The 14,852-nt window shown below is 37.9% G+C and overlaps 1 protein-coding gene across 1 annotated transcript in view; it reads left to right on the forward strand.

Annotated features, from left to right (window-relative positions):
* Positions 1 to 14,852, forward strand: part of SMC5 (structural maintenance of chromosomes 5) — a 103,092-nt gene that overhangs the window by 69,216 nt on the left and 19,024 nt on the right. Inside the window, exons 12-17 of the mRNA XM_007446055.1 lie at positions 4,097 to 4,191; positions 4,833 to 4,965; positions 7,846 to 8,019; positions 9,302 to 9,471; positions 11,855 to 11,978; positions 12,334 to 12,456. Coding sequence (XP_007446117.1) covers positions 4,097 to 4,191; positions 4,833 to 4,965; positions 7,846 to 8,019; positions 9,302 to 9,471; positions 11,855 to 11,978; positions 12,334 to 12,456 — 819 coding nt within the window. The remainder of the gene's footprint in view (positions 1 to 4,096; positions 4,192 to 4,832; positions 4,966 to 7,845; positions 8,020 to 9,301; positions 9,472 to 11,854; positions 11,979 to 12,333; positions 12,457 to 14,852) is intronic.

Here is a 14,852-nt window from a genome sequence, read left to right on the forward strand (position 1 = left end):
TCCAAGATCTTGGGTCGTCTTTATTGTCATTACTCTGAATTCTTTTTCAGGTAGATTGCCTATCTCCACTTTACTTAGTTGTTCTTTTGGGGTTTTATCTTGTTCCTTCATCTGGAGCATATTCCTCTGCTGTCTCATTTTGCCTAACTTCCTGTGATTACAGTTTCCATTCTGCAGGCTGCAGGCTTATAGTTCTTCTTGCTTCTGCCATCTGCCCCCTGGTGGATGAGGCTGTCTGAGAGGCTTGTGCAGGCTTCCTGGTGGGAGGGACTGGTACCTGCCCACTGGTGGGTAGAGCTGGGTCTTGCCCCTCTGGTGGGCAGGGCTGTGTCAAGGGGTGTGTTTATCGGGCAGCTGTTTACTCAGGAAGGCTTTAAACAGCTGGTCTGCTGATTGGTGGGGCTGTGTTTGCACCCTGTTGTTTGTTTGGCCTGAGGCATCCCAGCACTGGAGCCTACAGGCTGTTGGGTGGAGCCAGGTCTTGATGAGAAAATGGCAGCCTCCAAGAGGGCTCATGCCAATGAGTACTCCCCAGAACTACCATCACCAGTGTCTTCATCCACACAGTGAGCCACAGACAGCCCCCCCAGCCTCCGCAGGAGACCCTCCAATACTAGCAGGTAAGTTTCTTATGAGGTCACCGCTTTTTTTAATTTTTTTTTTTTTTTTTTTTTTTTTGCGGTGTGTGGGCCTCTCACTGTTGTGGCCTCTCCCACCACGGAGCACAGGCTCTGGACACGCAGGCCCAGCGGCCATGGCTCACGGGCCCAGCCGCTCCGCGGCACGTGGGATCCTCCCGGACCAGGGCACGAACCCGCGTCCCCTGCATCGGCAGGCGGACTCTCAACCACTGCGCCACCAGGGAAGCCCGGTCACCGCTTTTTTACCTGGGTCCTGGTGCACACAAGGCCCTGTGTGTGCCCTCCAAGAATGGAGTTTGTTTCCCCCAGTGCTGTGGAATTCCTGCAATCAAATCCCGCTGGCCTTCAAAGCCACATTCTCTGGGGGCTCCTCCTCCTGTTGCCAGACCCCCAGGCTGGGGAGCCTGACGTGGGGCTCAGAACTTTCACTCCTGTGGGAGAACTTCTGTAGTATAATTATTTTCCAGTTTGTGGGTCACCCACCCGGCATGTATGGGATTTGATTTTATTGCCATTGCACTGCTCCTACCATCTCGTTGTGGCTTCTTCTTTGTCTTTGCATACAGGGTATCTTTTTTGGTAGGTTCCAGCATTTTTTTGTCAGAGGTAGTTCAGCAGTTAGTTGTGATTTTGGTGTTTCCATAAGAGGAGGTGAGCTCACATCCTTCTACTCCGTCTTGTCTTCTCCTGCTTTATTATTTCTCCATAGCAAAGTACAGGTGGTTTTGCTATAAGCAATATATAATTCCTAAAACTTACTGTACTATGCAAAATTGTATAATAAAAACTCACAGGGGCTATGGTGTGGGGGAGGGGGAAGCACAGTTTTACATATGTTAAATTATTAAGAAATATGCAGATACAATAAATGTGCTTTTTCTTTTTTATTTATTGAAGTATGGTTGACTTATAAGTTTCAGGTGTATAGCACAGTAATTCGATGTTTTATGGATTACACAATGTACAAAATTAGTATGCAATATTGACTATATTCCCTGTACTGTATGTTACAACCCTGTGCCTTATTGAAAGACCTGAAGTTGGCTTGTGGAAGTAGGCATTGGAAGGGTTCCGTATGTGAATTATGTAGTAGGTAAAACAATTATAGAGCACTTACCTGAAATTGAATGGAAAGTTGTAACACCAGATGTGGTTGAGGGGTGGCTCATAATATGTAGTGAACTCAGGCAGCCGGTAGATGTTTGAGAGGGATGTGTGTGTGTCTGTGTATTTGTGCACAAATTACGTCTATTCCTACACAGCTCCATTCAGTTGGGTGCAATTTTTTGCATTCACCTAGAGAAAACCTTATATTTGTTACGGATATAATTGTACCTAAGCGAATGTGAGAATCACATAATGTTTAAGTTGTCTCCTAATATATAAATTGCTTGGAATAAATTTGTCCTGAAAACAAACATTACATTCAAACTATTTTTATGTTTGTAATTATGTGTGAGGAAATACTTTGAGCCTTTAAAATATCCTGTTGCTTATGTAACTGCCTAGTAGGTTTAAGAACCATTAATGATTCTCATCATTCTTTCTATATGTATTAGTTGGTATTCTATAAGGAAGAGCTCTTTCTTCTCCATTTATTTACTCATTTATTATATAAAATTCATAGAATTTTATGTTTTATGGATTTTAATCCATTACTATCATTATTTATTTTAATGCTCAAATTGTACCACATTTGGCCAGTGAGACATTCAGCTTGACCACTGTGTTATTTTACCAACATTTTTTTTTTTTTTTTTTTTTTTTTGCGGTACACGGGCCTCTCACTGTTGTGGCCTCTCCCGTTCCGGAGCACAGGCTCCGGACACACAGGCTCAGCAACCATGGCTCATGGGCCTAGCCGCTCCGCGGCATGTGGGATCTTCCCGGACCGGGGCACGAACCCATGTTCCCTGCATCGGCAGGCGGACTCCCAACCGCTGCACCACCAGGGAAGCCCTTACCAACATATTTTGAGCAGTACTTACTTTTGGGGAGAGCAAGGTGTTCACTTATACCTTTACCTTGCTGTGTCTGGGCCTTACAATCAGCCTTTTCCCCAAAGAACCCTAGTTTTTAGAAACCAAGATCTGTGTGTTAGATGTGTGCATTGCTGCTAGTGTCTCATTGCTTCTGAGCCCTTGCATGCAAACCCTTTTTTCTATATTTATCTGGAGAACAAGAGTGCATAAGGGCATCATGAATTCACACTGATGCTTCCAGTTACAGTCAAACACAACAGGGTACCTTCTACTCTTTCTCCTTTGCATATCTGTAATTTCCTACTGTAGCAGTGAAAAACACCTCCTTCTCCCCCTTATCATCAATTTATTTACTGATTTGTTCAAGTGTAGAATGCTGTGAAAGTAGTCACAGCATTCTAGGCTGTGAAAGTAGTTTGAACATTGCTAATCTGTGCCACCATGAAATTCTTCCATAGCACCATCCCATTTTGTCTCAGCAGTGTTTTATTTTTTTGTGTTTATGTCTTGCACATCTTTTGTTAAATGTGTTCCTAAGTATTTTATGGATTTTTGACACTCTTAGAAATGGATTTCTCAAATCCATTTTTCAGTTGTTAACTGCTAGTACATAGATACAATTTGATTTTTTTTTCATTTGATCTGTATCTTGTGACACTATTGAATTCACTTCCTGAATTCTAGTAGTTGCTTTATAGATTCCACAGGACTTTCTGTGTAGAAAATCATTCCCTTGCAAATAGATCTTTTTACTTGTTCCTTTTTAATCTTTTACCTCTTTATTGCGCTTCACCACATTGTCTAGTACCTCTAGGACAATGTTGAAAAGAAGTGGTGTGATTTGATACCCCTGCTTGTTCCCAGGCTTAGGGGGAAAGCACTCAATATTCCACAATTAAGTATTATGTCTGCTGTGTACTTATCATAGATGCCCTTTACCAGGTGGAGGAAATTTCTTTCTATTCCTAGTTTGCTGAAAATCATATGGCTTTTGTACTTTATTCTGATAATACAATAACTTGGATTGATGTAGCATTCAAAATTAACCAATCTCACATCCCTGGGATAAATTCTACTTGGTCGTGTATATTGCTGGATTCTGTTTACTAATATTTTGTTAAGGATTTTTGTATATGTGTTCATGAGGGATATTGTAATACTTTTGTCAGGATTATAGTGGAATCATAAAATGACTTGTCCCTTCCTTCTTGTTCTGAAAAGGTTTTTGGTATTACTGCTTCCTTATCTGTTTGATAGAATTTATCAGTAGAAATAAAAAAAGAAATGTACTCTTTGAAAACACATAGCTACAATATCACAGTAAAAAATTTTCTTATAAGTACCATTAAATAGCTAGTCAGTGTTCAAATTTCTGATCATCCCATGAATGCCAGTAAGAATACCATAACTTTAAAAATCATTTAGATTGAGTATATGGTAATTAAGGTAATATTTTCTTTTCCTTATATTAAGGTTCGTGACCATAAAAAATTAAGAGTGAATGCTGTTATTGCTCCTAAGAGTTCATATGCAGACAAAGCACCTTCACGACCATTGAATGAACTCAAGTAAGTCTTGAAAATATTATTAGAACTAAGCTGTTACTTTGAATATTGAATAATCATTTCTCTCAAATATATTTTAATTATTTCTTTGTCACATAAATATGTTTCTTATAGGCTGTATTATTCCCTTTTAGGATCTCTACCTAAGTCTAAACTAAGGAAAAATCTAGGCCCAGGAACAGACCATGGTATCAGTTAGTATATGATGGTGATATTTTAAATCAGTGGAATAATATTGGACTACTTAGTAAAAGCTACTAAAATAGTTGCTTAGTTATTGGGAAAATAAAAGGGTAAATCATCACTTCATAATATAAAAATAATTTCCAGAAGGATCAAATGGAAAAACTGCAATTATAAAACAGCTATAAGTAAATAAAGTCTTGATTCTGTATAAAAGCAATGGTAGAAACAACAAAAAAAGAGATTAATGTTTTGTAATTATAAATGTTAAACTTTTCTGACAAGGAAATAAATCTGAATATTAATCACTTAATATTAAGTGACTAAACTATGCAAAGAAAATACTCTCTGTACCATTGTTAATTTATTTTTTATTTATTGTTCAGTCACCACATGTCAACTAGGATTTTTTTTAAATGATATTTTAAGAAGAAAAACCTAATAGTTGCTTTTCCTTTCAGACAATATGGATTTTTCTCTTATTTGCGAGAGTTATTTGATGCACCTGATCCTGTCATGAGTTACCTCTGCTGCCAGTATCACATTCATGAAGTTCCTGTAGGAACTGAAAGAACCAGAGAAAGAATTGAACGGGTAAGAAAGTACTGAATCAGTACCAAAAATGTAGTTTTGTTAAAACTTCTTAACTTAAAGTCAAGGAAAACTTGTAATTTAAAGAAACATGCCATTGTTTTAACCATACAGAAGTTATCTTGGTATTTTCCATTTTTAATATGGCATAGGACACTGAATGTTGACTAATACTTGACAACAGGAGTGGTGTGGAGTTATCTAGAGCAGGGGTCCCCGACCCCCAGGCCGCACACACAGCAGGAGGTGAGCGGTGGGCAGCCAAGCGAAGCTTCATCTGCCGCTCCCCATTTCTCCCCATCGCTTGCATTACTGCCTGAATCATCCCCCCCACCCACCCAGCCCGGGTCTGTGAAAAATTATCTTCCACGAAATTGATCCCTGGTGCCAAACAGGTTGGGGACCGCTGACCTAGAGTAAATAAATAACTTAATACATGTAGGGTAGTTAAGTTAAAACCTGAAGAGACACCTGGCTCTCTTATGTGATTCTGCCTTGCTTGACAAACATTTGTTCAAACATTAACGGTTTAGTCATTTAAATTCTTGTATTCTGTTTTTCAGACAAATTATACTTTAGGATGGTAGGCTAGGATATGTAACTGCTGTGGTAAGCCCTCCCCTTAAAGTTTCCATTTAAGATTATCTCATGTGAATGACCACCCTTAATAGGATTTCATTTTCCTGTCTAGTACAGCTACATAAACTCTAAGTTCCTATATTCTGCTAATGCTGCTTGGAGTTTTCTTCTCCTTACAAGTAATCTCTAAGACTCCAAACCACCTTCATTGCTTTTATCAAAGGGAGAAACAGGGAAGAAGTCTCCTCTAGAACAGATTTTTCCTTAATACCAAGTTGCCATATTAATACTGCTTGTAGGACCCAATTACAGACCTAACTGCTATTTATAATAGTGAATTTATTAGAGAATGTGTTTTAAAGTTTTAAACAACCATTCTACAAGTATCCCTATTATATTCATTTGTAATTTCGGGGCCTCTATATACCTCATTAACAGAAGATAGAAATGGGGGCTCATTACTAACCCATTTTGCACAGACAAGCGATTATTAATTATGGTAAGTTGCCTGTGTCTTTTTTCTTTTTTTCTTTTTTTTTTTGCGGTACGCAGGCCTCTCACTGTTGTGGCCTCTCCCATTGCGGAGCACTGGCTCCGGACCTGCAGGCTCAGCGGCCATGGCTCACAGGCCCAGCCGCTCCACGGCGTGTGGGATCTTCCCGGACCGGGGCACGAACCCGTGTCCCCTGCATCGGCAGGCGGACTCTCAACCACTGCGCCACCAGGGAAGCCCTGCCTGTGTCTTTGATTAAAAATTATATTATGGTGACTATTTGGGGAAACCAAAAATACAACTCTCCATGTGGGTGTACCTCTCTCTTTGGTCTTCATAGATGGGGTTTAAAAAAAGAGGACAAGACTATATACATAGACCAATCCAATTTCTCTCATAACTTCAGAGGTAGGTAGGGCGCTATCTCTGAAGCTTAGGATGGTAGGTATTCTTTACTATTGCAGAAAGACTATAGAAAATTTGGTAAGGGCTTTCATAGCTTTACTTTGGGGCAGAAAGGAGCAGTACTGCACTTGGAAAATCCTTTCACTTTTTGAACAGTGCTTCAAGTTGAATTATTTTTATGCACTTTTTAACGTTTTGGTTAAGTCATCTAGAGAGCTTTAACTCTACTGTCTGTACTAGAAAAATAACATTGTATATAGTAAAGCAAAGTCAGACACCTAATAAAGCCCTTGACATTGCCTTAGCCATCTTTCAGAAGATACAGACCTTCATTGAGGAAATTCACTGTCTTAATGTTTCATGTCTACCTAATGACAATAATGGCTATATTACTTCCTTAGAATAAAAATAACATTCTTTAGTGTAAGTTTTGCTTTATTATCAAGTCCTGACATTTTAGATTCTGTAAATGATTATACTCTATTTATGCAGTTGTTCTCGTTAATTTCCAAGACTGGTCTCTCCTTAAATTGTCTGCTGACCTCCTTAGCTTAACAATGTTCTTTTTGCTGAGAGTACTCCCACCATCTGTCAGTTGCAATTTGCTTAAAACTTATTTTCATGAAATGTGGGTAGGCTAACCTCATCTAGGCTTTCCCTTCATTTCAAATTATTCAGCATATGTGGATGCCAGTTTATACCCTATTAAACTAAGTATGCTTAAGTATGTCTTATCTCTTCACTTAAACTTCTAGAGAGAAACAAGCCACAATAACACTGGTAATAAACCTTTGGAGATTGGAAAAAACTACAGTAGCCTATTCTTTATAAATAACAATAACAGATCCAATGTTAGGGTGTTTAGAATGTGCATTAGTTTATGAAACTCCTTAAATAAATTCTTGAGAGAAAAGATCTCCAAAAAATGCAAAGTCTTTGAAGTCCTTGAAAAGTGTGTGCATTAAGTATTCCCCAGATATACAAGAATTAAACGTAAGATTATGTATCTTTGAACAATATAACTGAGGGGAGGGGAGAGTAAATGTGTTAGTTGAGATAACACAGTTCAGTCTACAGGGAAGCTGACTCCTGGTATCTCTTCTGTAGATAAAGTCCCAAAAGTACACTTACTTGGGAGAGATTTGTATAGTGAAGTAGAAGTATAGGCAACTTTGGTTGTTGCTTTGGTTTTCTCCCAGTTCTCTCTTCCTTAGTGTTGTTTTCCAAAATAATAACCTGAATTTTATCACTCACCTTTTTAGAGATGTTGGGTACATTTTTTTAAAAATATAGTATATTTTGATCTTCTAAAATTCGTGAGATCTGTATTTTTAATTCTTTAGTCCTTTTAAAAATATGTCATAATTATTCTTAGATGTGCACTGAATGCATATTTTACATTATAGGTAATACAAGAAACCCGATTAAAACAAATTTATACAGCAGAAGAAAAGTTTGTGGTGAAAACTTCTTTTTATTCAAACAAAGTTATTTCTAGTAACACATCCCTAAAAGTAGCCCAGTTTCTCACAGTCACTGTGGATCTAGAGCAAAGACGACACTTAGAAGAACAGCTAAAGGTTGGTCATTTAAAAAAAAATTTTTTTTTAATTGAAGTACAGTTGATTTACAGTGTTGCATTAGTTTCTGGGGTACAGCAAAGTGATTCAGTTATAGATATATACTTTTTCATATTCCTTTCCATTGTGGTTTATTACAGGATATTGAATATAGTTCCCTGTGCTATACAGTAGGACCTTGTTGTTTATCCATTCTATCTATAATAGTTTGCATCTGTTAATCCCAAACTCCCAATCCATCCATCCCCTGCCTCCCCCTTTCCCTTGGCAATCGCATATCTGTTCTCTATGTCTGTGAGTGTGTTTTGTAAATAAATTTGTGTCATATTTTAGATTCCACATATAAGTGATACATGGTATTTATCTTTCTCGTTCTGACTTCACTTATAATCTCTAGGTCCATCCATGTTGCTGCAAATGGCATTATTTTGTTCTTTTTTATGGCTCAGTAGTGTTCCACTGTATGTATGTACCACATCTTCCTTATCCATTCATCTGTTGATGGACATTTAGGTTGTTTCCATGTCTTGGCCATTGTAAATAGTGCTCCTATGAACACTGGCGTGCATGTACTTTTCAAATTATAGTTTTGTCTGGATATATGCCCAGGAGTGGGATTGCTGGATCATATGGTAACTCTATTTTTAGTTTTTTGAAGAACCTCCATACTGTTTTCCATGGTGGCTGCACCAGGTTACATTCCCACCAACAGTGTAGGAGGGTTCCCTTTTCTCCACACCCTCTCCAGCATTTTTGATGACCATTCTGACTGGTATGTGGTGGTACCTCGTTGTGGTTTCACTTTGCAGTTCTCTAATAATTAGCAATGTTGAACATCTTTTCATGTGCCTCTTGGCCATCTGTTTATCTTCTTTGGAGAATACCTATCTATCTAGGTCTTCTGCCCAATTTTTGATTGGATTGTTTTTGAGCTATATGAGCTGTTTGTATATTTTGGAAATTAAGCTTTTGTCAGTCGCCTCCTTTGCAGCTATTTTCCCCTAGTCCATAGGTTGTCTTTTCATTTTGTTTATGGTTTCCTTTCATGTGCAAAAGCTTGTAAGTTTAAGTCCCATTTGTTTATTTTTGCTTTTATTTCTTATTGCCTTGGGAGACTGACTTAAGAAAACATTGGTATGATTTATGTCAGAGAATGTATGGTGTTATGTCTTATATCTAAGTTAAAGATTGGTTATTTTGAGTATTAATAAAGAATATTAACTGGAGTTATAATACGTTAGCCTGTTTTTTAAATATATTAACAATATTGCATATTCCATAGGAAATTAATAGAAAATTGCAAGCAGTAGAATCAGGGTTGATTGCCTTATGTGAGACAAACAAACATCTAGAACACAAAGATAATGAACTTAGACAAAAGAAGAAGGAGCTTCTTGAAAGGAAAACCAAGAAAAGACAACTGGAACAAAAAATTAGTTCCAAACTAGGAAGGTATCTTTCAGCCTATTTTGGGGTAAGGGGGTTGGGTGGGTGGTACAAAAACACTATAAGGATATTGTTAGTTATACATTGTAATGATGACACAATTCCCACCAGCACTCTGTGTACAATTTCTCTCTCAAACTTACACCCTCCTACCCAGAACATGGGACAAAGGGAGGTGAATCTTAAGTGTTGTGAGTTTTTCTGTTCCCTGATCTGCTGTTCTCATCCCTGGACCCCTTTCTGTTCTTAAAAATTATTGAGGACCTTGAGGAAGTTTTGTTTCTATGGATTATATCTATTGATATTTACCATATTAGAAATTAAAATGATAATAAAGCCATACATTAACATATTTATGAAAAAGTTTTCCAAACAAAATACATTTAGCAAGAAGAATGACATTGGCTTTACATTTTTGTAAATCTCTTTAGATGAAGTCAGTTGTTTTTCATATGTGCTTCTGCATTCACTCGGTTGTGAGATGTTTTGGTTGAAGTATATGAAAAAAATCTGGCCTCACATAGATATGCAGCTGGAAAAGGGAGAAGTGCTTTAATAGACTTTTCAGTGTATGGATTATCAAAACTTGCCAAGATGTGGTTTGTGAAAGTTTAATTGCAACATGGAATGTGAACTCATCAGTGAAGTTGTGCACTCCTACATTACTTTAAGTGCATCATTCACTCATAAATGACTTTGCTACATTATGCTAGCTTACTGTGAGATCCCAGGCAATTGTTCTCAGAACTTATTGTTTTGTTTTGAATTTAGATATTTTATAGAAACTTGGAATATATAAGATGGGATAAAAGCTATTAGGGTGTTCAGTCTAGGGGAAAGGAACTGTGGCTCCCAGTTTCAAGGCTTTTCCCATGTCCTGTCATGACACAGCGCAGACCTTTCTGTTGTGATGGTTCTTTTATGCTTCTTTGCTATAGAATAAAAATAGAGATATTAATAACATAATAGATGACAGCTCATTGTCTTGAATAAGGTACAAGTTTACCTTGATCTAATATAATAGTGTTTCTAAACACATTCAAAAATTAAATATTTAAAATGCTTTAAGAAAAAAAATTTTTAAGCAAACAATTGCCCATTAACTTTTGTTTAAAAAGTCAGTAATGTACCTTGGTTGCTTAAAGCAAGATATAGCTATTTAGTCTAACTGACTGCCTAGAATTTTTTTCTACTTTAACCCTTCACTTCTATCTTTAATCATCTACAAGACATTTACTGTTGGACTGCTGTATTGAACTAATTGTCTAAAGCTAAACTTTCTCCTCATAAAGTAATGTTGATTTTTGTAGTGCAGTAACCTTTCATAGCCATTGTCATCCTGCTGTCTCATACCTCCAGTTGCTCACTTTGGAATACTGCAGTGGTGACATGGTTAGTGGTCTCTACTTGACTAGTCTCCTTCTCCAGTCAGTGCATCCAGAATACTGTCATCCAGTTTATCTGCTTTTCATGTTCCTACCCCCCTTCAAGAATATCTTATAGCTCCCTACCTTTACTACATGAAATTTAATTAAATACTGCTTTCCTTTAGATTGGCTTTCAAGTTTTTCAAAATCTTATTTCACTCCAGCCTTTCCAATTTCCTCCCTGTCTTCCCCAAAGTCTCTTCATGTACCATTCAGTCCACTCTCTACAGCATCCACTGAACTTATTCATTATTGTTTATTATTGCTTCCATCATTTGTTCTTGAGTTTTCCCCTGAGGCAACATGATGTAGTGGAAAGACTTGGACTTTGATGTCAAACACGTCTTACAACTTAGTATCTGGGATCTTAGGTAACAACTTCTGAGCCTTAGTTTCTTCATCTTAAAGAGCAAAGTATTAACCTTTAGGATTGTTGTATTGCCTTTTCATTATGTATTTTTTTACCTTTTAATCAGATCTCCACAGTTAAGCTCCTTAAGGGAAGGGACTATATTTATAAACAATGTTTATCAGTTATGGGCCAGACACTATACTAAGTGTGTTGCATAATTTGCCTTTTTTTAGTATTCACCAGAGCCCGGTGGAGAAGTACTATTATTATTTACAGTTTATAGATGAGGAAACTGAAGCTCAGAGAAGTACGTTGTTCAGTTATATTGCTCATTAGTGGCAGAGAGGAAATTTAAATCCATCTTTCTGATTCCAGATCCTATATCATTAGCCACTAGCATTACCTAGACTATGCTGGGCACATACTCTATCTCAAAAAATATTTTCAATCTTGAGTGGTTGCATAAAATGATTGTTTAATCTAGAAGCTAGCAGTTAACATCTGAGTAGCATTGCTAAATAGCCCACCCATAAAGCAGCAGGGGGCCTAAGAATTTGGGCTCAATCTTTGTGTTTTCTCTGATTTCCACATCATTATGCATTTCATACAGTTTAAAGCTGATGGAACAGGATACTTGCAACCTTGAAGAGGAAGAACGAAAAGCAAGCACCAAAATCAAAGAAATATATGTTCAAAAAGCCAAACTTGTTACTGAATTAACAAACCTGATAAAGGTAAGCCATTTTCTTAACTTTAGTCATATTTTTGTTGTTGCAGGTCGACAGCAAAATCTTAGCAAGAGATTTTGATCAGTAATTTCAGCTCTCTATTGTTGGACATTTCTCATTATAGATCAGTAAATTGGTTTAAAGTACTCATTAAGCTAAATTACTTTATTCCAGATGACTCAAATATATAAGAAAACTTTAAAATTCTCTTAGAATAAAATTATAAAAAGAATTATTTGAGAGAGGTATCAGTCACATTAGAAAAATGTTATTTTTTTCATGGTTTATAATTTTGTTTTTTAAAAGAAACTATTGTTTTTCTTAGTTGTAAAACAAACTCATAGGGGTTTTTTATTCCTAGATTTGTACTTCTTTGCATATACAAAAAGTAGATTTAATTCTTGAAAATACTACAGTGATCTCTGAGAAGAACAAATTAGAATCAGATTATATGGCTGCTTCATCACAGCTACGTCTCACAGAGGTAAAATGTTTGCTTTTATTTTTTATTTTGGGGCTTCAGACCAGTTTGAAAATGTGTGTGTGTGTGTGTGTGTGTGTGTGTGTGTGTGTGTGTGTGTGTGTGTGTATATCATGCCTTGCAATATGCAGTTTTTTTATGCTCTTTAATTTACAAATTTAATGCATCCTGCTGATGAGGAAGCAATATTTGAACCCCTTTGTATGTATTCTGCATTTTATGTTAATTGATTGGGGGAGGTGTGGTAATAATCAAAAAAGAGAATTAGAGTCCCTGATTTAGTCACTTGAAAACCAGTCTCATGTCTGCTTTCTTAACCAATATAAATTATAGTTGTTACTGTTACCAAGCAGCAACTAGTAGCTTTTATTGCATTTTTTATCCCATAAAGTAAACTGCAGATGAGTTCTAATCAACACTAAGAGTGGCCTTAGTGTGTAATCTTGGTGATTTAATCTTCTGTTAATACCTGTGAAACGATGATAAATATTGAAATAGTGGGGAGTTGGGGGTGATGTACTAAGTTAACATAAATTCCAAAGAAGAACTAGCAACAAAATGAGTTAGTATAACAGTGGCATAGTTTTTGAGTCTTCCAAATCCTTTCCCAAAAACAGAAGAGCAACTAGGATAACAGTTAACAAACAACCCATGGACAACATATACAACAAACCAAGCTTTAAGGTATCCCTGTAGGTGTACTGCAGTATATTCTCACACTTAACCACCAAGGGTTAACATCAGGCTACTTAAGGGCTTAGTCCCCACTAAAACTACCCTTCAAATGCTAGCTGCAAGTTCAGAGGTCCCCAGGCCACCTGCACTTCTGACTAACTGGCTACAAATTCAAAGGCTCTTATGACTCCCCCAGGTTCTGTAATTAACTAGAGTGACTCACAGAACTGAAGAAAAGGCTATATTTAACAATTACAGTTTTATTATAAACGATACAAATCCCTACTAGTCAAATGAAGAGACATGTAGGGTGAGGTCTGGGAGGGTCCTGAACACAGTTTCTGTACACTTTTCTGGTGAAATCAGGATGTGTCACCCTCCTAGCATCAGTGTGTTCACTAACCAAGAAGCTCTATGGAGCTTCAGTGTTCAGGACATTTATTGGGGTTGCATTACCTAGGCATGATTGATTGGATCATTGGCCGTGTGGTTGAACTCAATCTCCAGCCCTCCTCCCTGGAATTCAAGAGATTGGGAGGACAATAATAAGACTCAAAGCCCCAGCCCTCCCCTCTAGTCACATGATTTGTCTTTCTGGCATTGCCTTCCCCCATCCTGAGTCACTCCTTAGCATAGTAAAGTCAGGTGTGATCCTAGTAGGGGCCCGTGAATAATAAAGACAGACACTCCTATCACTCAGACAATTCCTAAGGTTTTAGAGTCTTCCTCCCAAGAACCAGGGACAAACATCAGTCAAATTCTATATTTTACAACACCCGTGAACTCCAGACTATAGGTGGGTAAGATCAAATCAGCAGCAGCATCAAGACTGGTGTGGTATCAGAAAGTATGTGGTAAGGAGCAGAGGGAAGGCTCCAAGAATCCCAAAATCAAGTCACCAACAGGTACTCATCTCTAAAGAAGAGAGGCCCCATTTGGTGTGGAAAGTTCAGCAGACCAATTTGAGAGCAGCTGAAACTGGGGAGGTGACTATAGACTCAAGAAAGGTCAGGTGGTGCTGGGGTGGTGGTTCAGGCCCTGTGAACTCTCCAATTAACCGAAACTGCTTTGCAGAACAAAGCTGCTTACTGAGGAGAACTAGAACTACAGGATAGACTAAGGAGATAGTAAGCATGTATCATGTGATTATAAGGCTGACACAGTAGCTAAAGGCACAACACTCTAAACATGGGAGAAGGGAGACAGTGTAAGTAAAATGGAATATATTTGCTGATTGTCCTATAGGTACTATCAGGAAATAAAAGGATACTACTTCAGATTAGATGCTTTGGGAGAGGGAAATGAGGGAGAATTTCAATATTGTTTATAGTAGGAACCAGTATCTCAAAAAAGATATTAAGGCCGTAAGGATATTGTATAAGATATTTTGCACATAATCTTTCAAATAAAAATAGCTTTCCTGGGCTTCCCGGGTGGTGCAGTGGTTGGGAGTCTGCCAGCCGATGCAGGGGACGCAGGTTGATGCCCTGGTCCGGGAAGATCCCACATGCTGCGGAGCGGATGGGCCTGTGAGCCATGGCCGCTGAGCCTGCGCGTCCAAAGCCTGTGCTCCGCAACGGGAGAGGCCACAGCAGTGAGAGGCCCGCGTACCGCAAAAAAAAAAAAAAAAAAAAAAAAAAAAAAAAGATCACCAGATACAAAAAAAGAAGGGGTAATACAAAAGGAGAGAAATGGGTTCCCCAGCCAATGCTACAGTGACTTAG

This window comes from Lipotes vexillifer, unplaced genomic scaffold, assembly GCF_000442215.2.
Source record: "Lipotes vexillifer unplaced genomic scaffold, Lipotes_vexillifer_v1.1 scaffold1335, whole genome shotgun sequence".
Lineage (NCBI taxonomy): Eukaryota > Metazoa > Chordata > Mammalia > Artiodactyla > Lipotidae > Lipotes > Lipotes vexillifer.